The 14,309-nt window shown below is 50.8% G+C and overlaps 1 protein-coding gene across 50 annotated transcripts in view; it reads left to right on the forward strand.

Annotated features, from left to right (window-relative positions):
* Positions 1 to 14,309, forward strand: part of SORBS1 (sorbin and SH3 domain containing 1) — a 237,765-nt gene that overhangs the window by 197,675 nt on the left and 25,781 nt on the right. For 47 of the 50 annotated variants that reach the window (XM_089314659.1, XM_089314660.1, XM_051823967.3 and 44 more), the window contains 4 exons: positions 59 to 231; positions 2,880 to 2,965; positions 6,281 to 6,448; positions 10,365 to 10,411. In XM_089314659.1, coding sequence (XP_089170785.1) covers positions 59 to 231; positions 2,880 to 2,965; positions 6,281 to 6,448; positions 10,365 to 10,411 — 474 coding nt within the window. Of the gene's footprint in view, positions 1 to 58; positions 232 to 760; positions 2,216 to 2,879; positions 2,966 to 6,280; positions 6,449 to 10,364; positions 10,412 to 14,309 lie in introns of all 50 variants that reach the window. The other 3 variants (XM_089314671.1, XM_089314677.1, XM_089314702.1) reach the window with 2 other exon arrangements.

Raw genomic sequence — 14,309 nt, forward strand, 5'->3', positions numbered from 1 at the left:
TAAAGGTGCTAGCTCCTATTCTTACCTTCTTTTCTCTTTCCCTCCTCCTTGTCCCTAGTGTGTATTCTTCCAGCTACCACGCAGTGAAGAGGGAACCAGAAGGTGCCCCTGGTGATCTCACTAGCTTGGAAAACGAGAGGCAGATTTATAAAAGTGTCTTGGAAGGTGGCGACATCCCTCTTCAGGGCCTGAGTGGGCTCAAGCGACCGTCCAGCTCGGCGTCCACGAAAGGTAGTTACTGGGGAGAAGCCCGCAGGCCTCTCTGTCCCATGTGTACCGGACGGTACCTGAGTGCCGGCAGTCGGTGAACCCCAGCCACTGTGAACTCTGCCTTGTTCGGATCTGGACCCGTATCCGAGCCCTGGAGCCCTGTAACGCCCCCTGCCCGATTTTCTCACCGGCCATTTTTCTTTCTGGTATTAGTAGTTTCCCTTCCCTTGACCCCCGACCTTGCTCTCTCTGAAGCATCTCTCCTCTCTCTCTCCTCTCTCTCTCGTTCTGATTCCTTTTTCTTAGGAACTAGCTGAGCTTCAGCCTTTCCTAACAAGCAAGGTGGCCATTTTTTCTGTTGCGTCTTTGCACCTGCTTTGCAGCACAGATTATTTTGCTTCCGGACATCAACTGGGAATTTTTTATAAAGTCCTTATGACCAATGAGCATGTGACCTCTCCCTTTTTTTTTTTTTTTCCTTTTTTCTTTTGGTAGCAGCTTTCAGCTTTAACCTAATGGGTCTGTTTATTTTATTCTGCATGCTTACCAGTGGATCGTAAAGGTGGGAATGCTCACATGATTTCTTCATCTTCAGTTCATAGCCGAACGGTTAACACTAGCAGTGTCTTAGGTCCCGTGTGTAAACACAAGAAACCCCTGTCAGCTGCGAAAGCCTGCATCTCCGAGATCCTTCCTTCCAAGTTCAAGCCCAGGCTGTCTGCGCCCAGCGCCCTTCTGCAGGAGCAGAAGAGTGTGCTACTGGCCTCAGAGAAGGCCCAGAGCTGCGAGAACCTCTGTGTTTCGGGGTCTCTGATGGACTCCAGAAGAGGGCTCCCGCTCCAGGCCGGGGGGAGCATCGAGAACCTGCTCATGCGTTCGAGGCCCGAGGACGGCAGCAGGTCGGGCAGCACCATGAGCCTGCAGGAGTACAGCAGCAGCTGCAGGAGGCCCTGCCCCCTCTCCAGGAAGGCTGGCATGCAGTTCTCCTTGCTGTACCGGGACATGCACCAGATCAACCGAGCTGGCCTCTCCCTGGGCTCCGTCTCATCGTCGAGCGTGAGAGACCTCGCCTCGCACTTTGAACGGAGCAACCTGGCGCTGTCCAGGGGCGAGCTGGGCTCCAGCCAAGAGGGCTCCGAGCACATTCCCAAGCACACCGTCTCCTCTCGTATCACTGCCTTTGAGCAGCTGATCCAGCGGTCCCGGTCCATGCCCTCCCTCGACTTGTCCGGCAGGCTGAGCAAGTCCCCCACGCCTGTGCTGGCCCGGAGCTGCCTCACCTCCGCCCGCTCTGCTGAGTCCCTCCTAGAGTCCACCAAGCTCCGTCCCAGGGCCGTGGACGGGGCGCCCGCCGGCGGACTCTACGCCTCCCCTACCTGCAGCAATATGGCGGACCACAGCTTGGGCTTCAGGGGCCTCGCGCCTTCCGAGCCCCTCTCCGCCTGCTCCGATGAGCTCGACCACTGCTCCAACATCTCCAGTGACAGCAGGGAGGGCAGCGGCGGCAGCGTTTACGGAGATTTCCCCAGACACCGCCTCAATAAGTGCAAGGGCACCTGCCCTGCCTCCTACACCCGCTTCACCACCATCCGGAAGCACGAGCAGCAGCAGCCGCCCCCCAGGCAGCCCGAGTGGCGCCTGGATTCCAGAGGGGACAAGAGCACTCTCCTCAGGAACATCTACCTGATGAGCCCCCTCCCTTTCCGGTTGAAAAAGCCCCTCCAGCACCACCCCAGGCAGCCTCACCCTGCTGACTCCTCGGGCCTCCCCAGTCAGCCCCGGCAGGACCAGGCCCCCGCGGGCGGGAAGCCCTCGGTCCCCGCACGCCTGTCTTCCCACCACACCATGGCCAGGCTGAGCCGCAGCTCAGAGCCCGCTCAGGAGAGACCCACAGCCCCCGAGGACGGCCCCGGGGCTTTTCATAACGGGAACCCCGTGCCGTACTCTGACCACGGCCTGGACGGGAACAACAACCCGCAAAGCGAACGGGCAGCGGCGCGCGGAGGTGGCGTTTTGCGTGTCTGACAAGTCTCTCCTCCCCCATCCCTCCACTTTGCCTGCTTGCCCCCTTCCTCCCTGTCATGCCCTTGGTGATCATTTCTGGTCTGTCCTTTGTTTTCCGTTTGTTTTGCTTGGCAATTAATCATGGCTCGTAGTGGCTGCACTTCTTCAAAACCAATGCCCCCACATCATTCAGACTAATCACCAAACCGTGTCTCGAAAGAAAAATTGGCCGTTTAGCTCATTTGAGAAATTTGTTCATTTGAACCCCCAGCCCCTTTGCTGTCTGCACCGGTCCCCAACTCACCTATGGTTTTTTGAGAGGCAGCCTCTCTCGGTGGCCTGTGTGTGTGTGTGTGTGCGTGCAGGTGTCCCCAGAAGAGCCTGCACGCCTCTTTGGGGGGGACACTTTGCCAAGAAAGTGTTCACTTTTTGCTCACTTCTGTCTTTCTTGTTAGTTCTCTCTGTATTAAACGAGCTCACGTCAGCCCAAGGAAACAAGAGGGGCAGATGTGGGTTGGTTTTGCCCATTCCGGAACTGCCTATTGAGCCTTATTCAACATTGACTGTAAAAGCTTGATATTTATAGTAGAGAAAAGGCGAAATCTCCCCGGCTGGCTTCCCACTAAATCTGTGCCTGTTTTAACTCTTCCTTTGTTGTCTTGAAGATTCAGAATCGCCACGGCACTTTATCCCAGCCGATTACCTGGAATCCACGGAAGAATTCATCCGCAGACGTCATGATGATAAGGAGGTGAGTCTCCGAGCTCTGTGTAGAAGCCTGCAGGAGGCTGGAGGTAGCACAGGCATCTGTGGGAGACGTGAGCTGCTCCCGGGGCCGGAAGCAGACACGGGAGCTTTCCCAGGTGACTTTTTATATGATGCAGACTCCGACATTTCTCTCTCAGTCTTCCAGAGAAGGGCAGGAGGTTTTATGTGCTGAGCCCAGCCGGCCCTGGAGCACAGGAGGTACAGTGGGAGGCTGCCCACCACCGCGTTCAGTGCCCTGTAGAGGGAAACCAGCATTTGTGCTCCATCCCTCCTCTCAGCTGCCCCCGCTGGGGTGTGCTCCAGGGCAGTCTGCCCTGTATCGTCCACCCCTGTGTTGGCACTGAGCAGAGTCCACATCGGGAAGAGTGCTGTAGCAGAGAGTAGACTGAAAAACCGTAATGAGCTTGGTACATTTGGTAAAAGAGTTCAGGCAGACCCCAGTGGAGAACGTCAGGATGGAGTTTTGCCCTGCAGCCACGGAAGGCTGTGACCTGCAGTGAGTGATAGGCCTGGCAGAGTCTGGCCAAGAGCCGGTTCACCGGGGGATTTAGGAGGTAGTAGTTCTGTCTGAGCAGCCCAATGGGGGAAATCGCAGGTTTCTGCTGGGATAGAGCATTCTTAGGTGCTTCCTGGGTCTCATCTTCCCAAGGAAGAGGGTCCAGTAGAGGAAGCAAGCTCCCATGCCTGCTCCATTGTAACGAATTGAGAGCTGGAAGGACTGCTGGAAACAGGCGGCGCTGGGGGAGGCCATTCCCAGGTGCACATCTCTGTGCTGTTCCCTCGAAGGTCTGAGCCCTTTGTGTTATGTCGCCCATCTTGGCCCGTCCTGCTGAGTGGTTTCAGAGTTGAGGTGGTGTCTCCGTAACGATTTAGGGTATGGCTGACTTTGAGAACTGGATGATGATAAGCGTTACTTCCAGATGGTGAGACAGACAGAAAACAAAAAGACATGCCTGTACCTCCCCTTGCGTCCAGGTGTAGGCAGACGGTGTTCAACAGGACTCCGCACCTGTGTGGGGAAAGAAGCAAGAGGAAGTATTTGATGTACAGAATCATTTGTAGTAACGAGATCCAGAACTCTAGTGACTCATGTCAGTCAGGCCACAGAGCAGGCTCCTTTCTGTAGCTCTTTGTTAAGTGCGTCCCGCCCCAGGACCCCAGGCCTGGGTGCTCTCGTGAAGAAAGGTGGCATCCCAATGTAGTGATACCAGCGCTGAGTGGTGGAATGCTCACCTGCCGCGCATGGGGCACGTTTTACTTGCTGGGTTTCAGCATCGATATAAAAATTGCACATAGAAGGTGAGAGTCTTGTTTCCTGAGTGATCCCAGCCCAGTGATCCTGAAACAGTTTGTGGGTTTTTTTTTTTTTTTTAATCCCTGATTTACGGCTTATATGGTTACACTGTGGGCCTGCTGGGTTTTACAGAGTCAGACCCAAGCACAGCTCTGGGGAGTTTGCTCCATGCCCTGTCCACTTCATTGATGATATTCAGCCTTGGCCAGGGCCCTGGGAATTTTGAGCATGGACAGGTAGCAGCGGTGAACATAGGTCCTTTCCCCTTCCCTCTGAGACAAGTCACACTTCCCAGCAGATGGGGGATCAGTTCAGCCCCTGTTTAACACTGATGGTAACAGCATTTCAGAAAATGAGAACATGTCTCTCCTGGGGGGATGGGGAGGGGGCATTAGCGTTCATCTAGCCAACCCCCTGCCCTTACATAAGGAAGGACCATAGGGAGTGGCTTACCTGGAGCTACCTTGCAGGTGAACTTAGACCAGAGGCAGAGCTGGAAACCAGGGCTCTATTCCTGGGCCAGTGCTCTGTGCGTGGCACTGTGCTTTGCGTAGTGCCTTCTCATGTCTTCCCTCAATGCATCTTTACAACAGTTTACTGAGCCCTGGAAACCCCACAGCTGTTTGATGAATTGTTACTTGTAGACCCTAGAGTAAAATGGGCGCTAGATGTTACACAAGGCACTTAATTGCCTGTTGCTTTACTGAGCATAAAACATTATCATTATTTACTGAGCTAAGCAGTATCAGTTCTAATTAAGGTTTTCCTACAAGAAATGTGAACCCCAGGAATGTAAGATTACTCTGACATGAGGCGACACATTAAAATTCTGTTCTATGGAGTCATTTAAACAGACAATGAGGGCATTTGGTAAAATGCAGTGTTGTTTATTTTTTAAAAAACTTATTTATTTGAAACTCAAAGTTACAGAGAGAGAGAGAGAGATCAATTGATCTTCCATCTACTGATGCACTCCCCAGATGGCTGCAGTGGCCAGGTCTGGGCCAGACCAAAGCCAGAAGCCAGGAGCTTTATCTGGATCTCTCACATGGGTGCCTGGGCCATCCTTGGGTGCTTTTCCAGGCACATTAGCAGGGAGCTGGACCAGAAGTGGAGCAGCTGGGACTGGAACTAGTGCCCTTATGGGATACCAGTACTGCAAGTGGTGGATTAACCTGCTACACCACAATGCCTACCCCAACATTGTTTATCTTAAAAAGCCTTTTAAGTGACTATTTTCTTAATAGAGAGGAGACTGTTTCTTTGTTCTTAGCTTATCTTCTATATTTATATTCTACATCATTTTCATAAACTCAGCTTCATTTCTTCAAATATGGAAACGGCTCAGTAAGAGTGTTTGGTGCTCTGTGTCAGCCACGTGGATAGCCTTTAGTACATATCCTAAGGCCACCTAAAAATTATGCTTGGGGGAAGGGTGAGCTGGCCGAGGAGACAGGTCTGTATTTTCTAGGATGGGCAGCTCCATTCTATGGAGAGCATATTAGAGTAACAGAAGCAACACAGAAATGACCTGGTGATTGCAGACCAAGGAGAGTTAAAAGCCCTCACCAGGTTTGATGGGTCTGATGGGCCTGATGGGGGAGGGATGGGTTGCAGAAGATTCCGCCATCCCTGGTCCTGCCATGGGCATGCACTCAGTGAGGTAAGGGTAGCACTTCCAGCCTCCTGCTGCCAGCCCAGCGTGCTTGGGAATGCCCTGGACATGCTCCCAGGGTCACCTGACCTCTGCTGCCAGGAGACAGGGGGCTCAGGCTGAGCTGGGGGTTGGTGGTCAGCAGGGCGGAATCATCCTTCCTTGTGTCCTGGCTTCCCCCCAGCGCAGCGCTGCCTGCTGCCTCCCGAGTGGGCGGGTGGGGCGACTCCTGACCCGCACAGTCTCCCTGCTGTTCTCCCAGCTCCTCCTTCCTGAGTTGCTTTTGTTGGCAGTTTTCCAAGACCCTGGACCAGATGATTCACTGCCCATTTTATGCGATTCCATGGCAGAAACTTTTAGCGGACCAGCGACGACTTAAACGTGAGCAAGAAGAGGCCGATATCGCAGCGCGCCGCCACACGGGCGTCATCCCCACGCACCACCAGTTTATCACTAATGAGCGCTTTGGGGATCTCCTCAATATAGACGATACTGCAAAGCGGAAATCTGGGTCAGAGGTCTGTTTTGGTCACCTCGATCTGCTGCTTGACCCAAAGCAATGATTTGCCTCCCTGCAGCATTGCCCTCTGTAGGCCAATCTAGTCTTCCAGATGCCACCTCTCTGGCTGGCTTCCCTTAGGCTTGCTTTGGCTCTTTCGTGGCTGGTGAATGGACATGAGCCCCATTGTGTCCCGTGCTCTGTATGTTCAAGCATGCCTGGCTGTGGGACCGGGATCTGCTGGCGCACACCCCTAATGCATGCCTTAGAGCATCGGCTGCCTTCATGAATCCAGTCCTCCTCACCCTGCATTTTATCATGATACTGCGTTGCCTGTGCATTCTGCTTGGAACCGTAGACCTTGGTCCATGTGCCGTGGTAGCCATAGGGTGGACAATTCTCAGGTTCCTCCTTGAAGAGATGACTAACGAAGCATATTACAAAAGTCAGCTAGCAGTACTTTATGCCTTTTACAAGGGCCCCCAAATTGAATGACATTACTGAAATAACAGAGAACAATACACAGGTGCAGGAGTCAGCACTACCAATTAATGCTGCCGCACCTCACTGAGGAATGTTGAAATGCAAAGACTTTTGCAGTTAGGGTAAGGCAAGATCTCCAAGAGAGAGTTCATTTGTTCTCTTAATTTTTGCATTTCGAAGCTTAGAATTTTGAAAGCTTGATATTACAAAAGAAATGAACAAACTTTGAAAGTGATTTTATCCAGGTTGCAGCCTCCCACGCAAATGCTACCTATTGCATAAGAATTTATGATTTGCCGTGTAACCCTATGTAGCCTTGCTGAAGAAAATTTCCTTGTCCTCAAAAGTGTGAGGGGGGCTCAGGATGGGGGGTTGAGAGGGTAGAGTGGCTCCTAAAATATATATAGTTTTAGAAGCTTCCCATGCAGTAGGTTAATATTCAGGTCTATTTTGAGTGATAGGCATCACTGGCTGCTCATTTGTTCTTTTAAGAAATAGCATCTGGGAAGAAGAGATTAAAAAAAAAGAGCCAGATTAAAAGAAAGATAGAGAAGAAGGAAATGAAGGTGTGATGGGGAAGAAGCAAAAGTTAGTGAGTGCTACACAAGGGAAGGGCACCCCCTGGTGCTCAGCATCCCAACTGCCCCCTAAAACCATTCTGTCAGGGCTCTGAGATAGCTCCCCCTTATTTGCAGGCTCACCTGCTCTTGGGGGATGCAGGAGAAGGGAGCATGCAGGACACCCTAGCGATACCTGCCAAAGACGGTGCAGCTGGTGCGGAGTAACCATGGACAGAGGCAGACCTGGCACCCTTCTCGCACAGTGGTTCTCAGTTTTTGAGTATGCATCGCAGTCTCCTGGAAGGCTTGTTAAAATACAGATTCCTGGGCCCCATCTGCAAAGTTTCTGATTTGAGGATGGGGCCCAAGAATCTGCATTTCTGACATGTTCCCAGGTGATGTTGGTATTTTGAGAATCCCTGCTCTAGTAGTTGATGGGCTTGACAAAGTAAGGCCCGGTAAGGCCCAGGTACACCATGCTCTGTGGATATACTCAAGTGCCATTCAGCAGAACCTGGGTGACCACTGAGCCTGTGTGAGACCCTGTGGGCAGCAGGGTCCTTGCCCTTGGGAGCTGATAACGGAAGAGTCTCCCTCCATGCAGTTCTTTCCATCTGTGGGAAGTAGCACAATAGTGTGAGAGCCAGAGAAATGGAAATTGGGTTTGGTCTTCGGAGCCATGGGAAGATAAAGAGGGAGATACTGCTGCTCAGCTCCTAGCCACCAATGACTGACAAAGGCGTCTGACTCAAAAGCTCAGTGGAATCAGTGTTCTCAGCTTTGAGTAATGCGGGGATCCCTCTAATGAAATAAACAAAGCCCTCATCAGCCTCTGGTGTTGACCTAAGCTAATTTACAAATTAAATAGAAAACCACACACCTATACAACTGTATTAATTTAATTGATAGATAATAATGGCTTTCAGAATTCAGTTACCATTCAAAGTATGAATGTGATGCTGCCTAGGTATAACTTTCTCCTGTAAGATTTATTTATTTGAATGGCAGAGTAATAGAGAAAAAGAGAGAGAGAGAAAGAAATCTTCCATGTGCTAATCTCCAATGACCACAACAGCCAGGGCTGGGCCAGGCCAAAGCCGGGAGCTCCATCCATCCATGTTGGTGGCAGGGGCCCAAGCACTTGGGCCATCCTCTGCTGCTTTCCCAGGCACATTAGCCGGCAGCTAAGTCAGAAGCAGAGTTGCCAGCACTCAAACCAGCGCCCTGATATGGGACATCAGCGTTGCAGGCAACAGCTTTGCTCAGCTACGCCACAGTGCTGGTGTAAATGTTTTGTAAAGTTTTTAAGGTTAATGCAGCTCTACAATTGGGTGACATGGGGTGAGCTGCTTCTTCCTCCAATTATTCAGTTGGAGTCACTGGGAAACTTTTTGTCCTTACAATTCGGATCATTTGGCTTTCTCAGGAACTTTTGTTTCCCCCTCTCAGGAACTTTTTACTTCCCATCCATTCTTTTCTTGTTCGTGTACAGCTGTGAAATCCTGCTCTTTGGTGCAGATACAGACACAGGCGTTGAAGTTGTGTGGCGTTAGTACAGGGTGGTCATTCAGGGCCCTGATACATATGTGTATAGACAGGTAGCTGCAGCATCAAAATGTGAAATGTAAATATTCCTGTGGAGTTTTGTTGACTCCTGAGGACCCCTGCAAGACCCTGCCTTGAGGAGCCAGAAACATGAGTCACCAAGGGATGCAGATTTAAAACTGAACTTGACACAGCCTTTAAACACCATTTTGTGATCACCTGCAGTGTTCCATTGCCCCCACCCTCCAGTGTTGGGGAGAGCATGCTGTTTTCCCAGACCAGAAGGTCATGGCCGCTGAGAAACTCCTGGAAGGGAGCAGGATTATACCAACGCCAGAAACAGCTTATTGTGCCCCCACCCACCCACCTTCCTTTGACAATTTGGTTTAAGTAGCTGTTGTTAAAGGTGGGGCAGAAAGATAAGCAAATAAATGTAAGTCAGGGTGAACTTCTTGCTAGAATTGGAGCTGAAGGAATTGCAGAGAAAGGGGTTTAGCAACGTGTAGCTGATAGGTTGGCGTGACTGAACAGGAAGGGTGTCAGACAAAGGCAGGCAGGTAAGTGTGTGGAGAAAAGTGCTGGAGGCCTCGATCCCTGTCAGGAATTGAGATTTGATCCAGGGGGGCAGCCAACATAAGCAAGGAAGTGATATGAGGAAGAATTCTAAGAATGTGATTTGGGCTCCTGTGTGACCGAAGATTAGTGTGAAGAAAAGTGAAGTCAGATTAAGCTTTGTGCCTGTAGGAACCAGAGGTCAGGGCTGCGAAGCGAGGGCCTTGTGACTTGATGACCGAGCAGTGGCGGGAGGCCGACCTGGGGGCCTGAGTGGGAGGAGAGGGCTCCCCCAGCAGGAGTGGAGGGCCCAGCAAAAGGAGGATAAGATCAGGGCTGCTGCCTCTGACCCTCTGGGCGACCTCGCAGACTGTAAGAGACACATGGAACTGAGGCTGCTCTCAGAGGTGAGGCAGAGTCCCATCTGCTTAGATGGTGATTTAAGCCAGACCGATAGAAGATGGCCCCTGAAGAATAAGACAGTGGAGAAGGAATGTCTTAGGACTTCTGGCTGCCTCTGGTTGGCATGTTTTGGGGGAAGCAGTTCTTCAGCTTTAGGACTTTTTCACCCATCTCTTCCCCAAATCTGGCACTTCTTAGGGAGATTCTCATGCATGATGTAGTTGACTAAACATCCATGTAGTGTTCTGCTAAGATCAGACGCTGGAATCTTGCCCTAGAGCAGACTGGTTAGAGTGACTTTTTCTGCTTTGCTTTCTAGAAATCTGCGAGAATGTATTCTGTTTCATTGTATGTGAATCATGATTTTAACTTGTTATTGTTTCTTGTGTTTAGATGAGACCTGCCAGAGCCAAATTTGACTTTAAAGCTCAGACGCTAAAGTAAGTGCCGCCAGTCCTTTTCTGGTTTGTCTTCTTAGCCACTGCTTTGGAACACAGCGGGTTGTTTGTAGAAAAAAAGTTGGAGCCGGCGCCGCGGCTCACTAGGCTAATCCTCCGCCTTGCGGCGCCGGCACACCGGGTTCTAGTCCCGGTTGGGGCGCCGGATTCTGTCCCGGTTGCCCCTCTTCCAGGCCAGCTCTCTGCTGTGGCCAGGGAGTGCAGTGGAGGATGGCCCAGGTGCTTGGGCCCTGCACCCCATGGGAGACCAGGAAAAGCACCTGGCTCCTGGCTCCTGCCATCGGATCAGCGCGGTGCACCGGCCGCGGCGGCCATTGGAGGGTGAACCAACGGCAAAGGAAGACCTTTCTCTCTGTCTCTCTCTCTCACTGTCCACTCTGCCTGTCAAAAAAAAAAAAAAAAAGAAAAGAAAAAAAAAAGAAAAAAAGTTGGAGAAATAACAGCAATGATTAAAAATGAAAGAAGCCAGTAGTTTATAGAGGTTGCTATGTGCCGAGCACTGTTGCAAGTACTTTGTGTATGTTAACTCATTGAACCCTGCTGTAACTCTGTGGGGTGGGTTTGGTTACTATCCACACTGTACGAGCGAGGAAACCCAGGGACTGCAAGGTGGATGAACTTCCTCAAGCTGGTAAGTGATGGGGTTGGGATTCAAACCCAGGCAGCCTAGCACCAGAGGCTTGGCTTTTATACACTGTGCTCCTTTGCTTCCATATATGTACATATACATATACATATGCATATACATATGTGTGGGCTTGGTGTGCTTCAGTGGAAGCTCAATTTGACCCACTCACTCTGTGGAAGGAATCAGAACCAGGCTCTGGGAAGATAACTTCCCCAGTTTTGCTATAGCATCCCAAGGACTTACACTGAGACCCATAGGAAGGAGACTAGCATGTCTCAGATGCTAGCCCTGTAAGATTTTCCTCAAAAAGGGAGTTCTGTTGTGGAAATGGGTTGCAGAACCGCTGTATCTGTTCCTCCCACCCTTCTTGCTATTGGCACATTAATGACTCAGGGAACCTTTCAAGGAAGAAGCCTGATTAACTTATTTAGCCCAGCATTTTCTAATTTTATATTTTCCATGGAATACAATTTGGGGAATGCTACCACGACTGGGTTCCAAAAGCAGTCTGCTAACTTTATGTCTAATTATGGACTAAAAATGAGCCAGAAGTTTTCATTGGCAGCCGAAAATGCAGTGATGGGATGGGATGGAATGGAGGGAGGAGATGGAGAGAGATGTTGAGGGTGCTGTGTGGAGGCCAGTCTGTTTTGGTTCTGACCCTCTCCCATACAGAATAAGTGGCAAGGCCATGGTTTCCAGAACACAAGCATACATGTGGTACAGTCAGATTTGCTTGTGTTACTTTGTAGCTATTAAAGGTAGATGTGCAATATACTACAAAGATCGCAGGTTTTGGGATATTCTTTAAAAAAGCAGATTGATTTATTTATTTGAAAGGCAGAGTTACAGAGAGGCAGAGAGAGAAAGAGTTCTTCCATCTACTGGTTCACTCCCCAAATGGCTGCAGCAGCCAGAGCTGGGCCAATCCAAAGCCAGGGGCCAGGAGCTTCTTTCAGGTGCAGGTGCAGGGGCCCAAGGACTTGGATCATCCTCCACTGCTTTCCCAGGCCATAGCAGAGAGCTGGATCAGAAGTGGAGCAGCCGGGTCTTGAACCAGCGCCCATATGGGATGCCAGCACTGCAGGCAGCGGCTTTACCCACTACGCCACAGCGTCAGCCCTAGGATATTCTTTACTTATTTGTTTTTAGTTATGTGAAAGGCAGAGAGACAGAAGAAGAAACAGAGAGAGAGATCTCTCATTTGCTGGTTCATTCTTCAATTGCCTGCAACAGCCAGGTCTGGGCCAGGCTGAAGCCAGGATCCAGGGATGCAGTCCAGGTCTTCCACATAGGAGGCAGGAAACCAAGTACTTGAGCCATTACCTGCTGCTCTCAGGGTGTGCATTAGCTGGAGCAGAGCTGAGACATGAACCCAGGCACCCTGACACAGGCATCCCAAGATTGTGGTTTTGAGAGTCAGCAAGTCCTGGTTTCAGATCCCAGCTATGTCACTTATTGTCTCTGTAACTGTTGTCACATTATCATCCTCTCCCACCCCTCTTTTTCCTCATCTGTAAGATGGGCTTAAAATGCCTACCTGTGGAGAAGCTGGTGTAATACCTGTGAATCATTTTGCACAGTGCAGCAAAAGTCGGTACTCAAAGTATGTCACCTTTCCGTGTGCTTTACCAGAGAGAGACAACAGAGGCAGAAAAATTCATCTGCAGTTTAGTGAAGTGGATTCCTTTTATGTTTGAATTGAGCGAGGCTCATAGAAGACTCAAGAAATGGCTTAATGATAATACATTTTCCTAGATTTCATTTAAAAGCCTCGAAAAGATTTTTTTCTTTAGAAAAACCCCATCCAGTGTAACAGGTGAGAAGGCTGAGATCCACAGAAATTGTCCCCATTTAGCAAGACTTCCGGTGTGGGAGAGATGACTCCTTCTTCTGACTCAGTGTTGTCATCATGGCCTGCTGCCTCCAAAAAGAATTCAAGAAAACTTGATAAAAAGAATAAATGTCTCAGGCCGGCGCCGCGGCTCACTAGGCTAATCCTCCACCTTGCGGCGCAGGCACACCGGGTTCTAGTCCCAGTCGGGGCACCGGATTCTGTCCTGGTTGCCCCTTTTCCAGGCCAGCTCTCTGCTGTGGCCAGGGAGTGCAGTGGAGGATGGCCCAAGTGCTTGGGCCCTGCACCCCATGGGAGACCAGGATAAGTACCTGGCTCCTGCCATCGGATCAGCGCGGTGCGCTGGCCGCAGCACGCTGGCCGCGGCGGCCATTGGAGGGTGAACCAACGGCAAAAGGAAGACCTTTCTCTCTGTCTCTCTCTCTCTCACTGTCTACTCTGCCTGTCAAAAAATAAAAATAAATAAATAAATAAAAAATAAATGTCTCATACATAGAGAGTCTTGGAAGCCCTCTAGTCCCTGGGTTTTACATGTCCCTGAAGTGTGTGCCTCGAAAAAGTTTGCTCACCACTCAATGAGCCACGCCTCGTTCCCCTTGGACTTCACAGAGCCCGTGTTGTGCCAGGGCACACAGCAACGCTCCAGATTTGGAGGGTATCACACCATTGTTTCCCAAAGCTTTTCACCACCACACTTGGTCATGGGGCTCTTGGGGAGCTGAGGGTGTGAGCCACAGGATGGCGGGACGGTAGCCCCAGGCAGGCATCTCCAGTCCTCTCACGGGAGTCGTCCTCCTCCCTTGCTTAGCAGTGAGAGGAGCATTCCAGCTTCCTGCCGCCCGACACTCAGGGTGGCAGAGTTGGAGGCCTGCAGAGCTCCAGCAGGGGTGGATGTGATCAGGACCTCACTGTGTGCCCAGGGTCCAGAAGACCTCCAGGGAGGGCTCTGGCCGGAGACATCTGTCTTACTGAGACAGAGGCTGCCTCCCTGGGCCTTTAGGGTGGAATCCTGTTCACCAGTGTGAGGCCCCACCAGGCCGCCCGTACTTTTGTTCAGCACGGCACTGACTTCGTGTGAAGTTTTCCAGATGCCCCGTCATTGTTCAGCCAGCATCCTTGACGCACCGTGGGACTTCCTGGCACCCAGGGCGGTGGGCATGCCCTTCCAAAGTACAATCAGAGGCCCTTCTCCCCGTGCTGTTGGCTGGACACAATGGAAAGATCTGGGTCATGTTTGGGTAGTTGTTCAAGAAAATTTCAAGTAACAGTTTTTGTCCTTTTAGGTTTTTGTTTTGTTTATAATTTGTCTTTTTGTCTCATTGTTAAGGAGTCCTAATTAGATGCTAGCATCATTACGGAGGCAGGCATAGGAATGAGTGTGGAAAAATTGAAAACAG

This window comes from Oryctolagus cuniculus, chromosome 15 (assembly GCF_051225735.1).
Source record: "Oryctolagus cuniculus isolate XC-2025 breed Fujian yellow rabbit chromosome 15, ASM5122573v1, whole genome shotgun sequence".
In the NCBI taxonomy this organism is placed as follows: Eukaryota; Metazoa; Chordata; class Mammalia; order Lagomorpha; family Leporidae; genus Oryctolagus; species Oryctolagus cuniculus.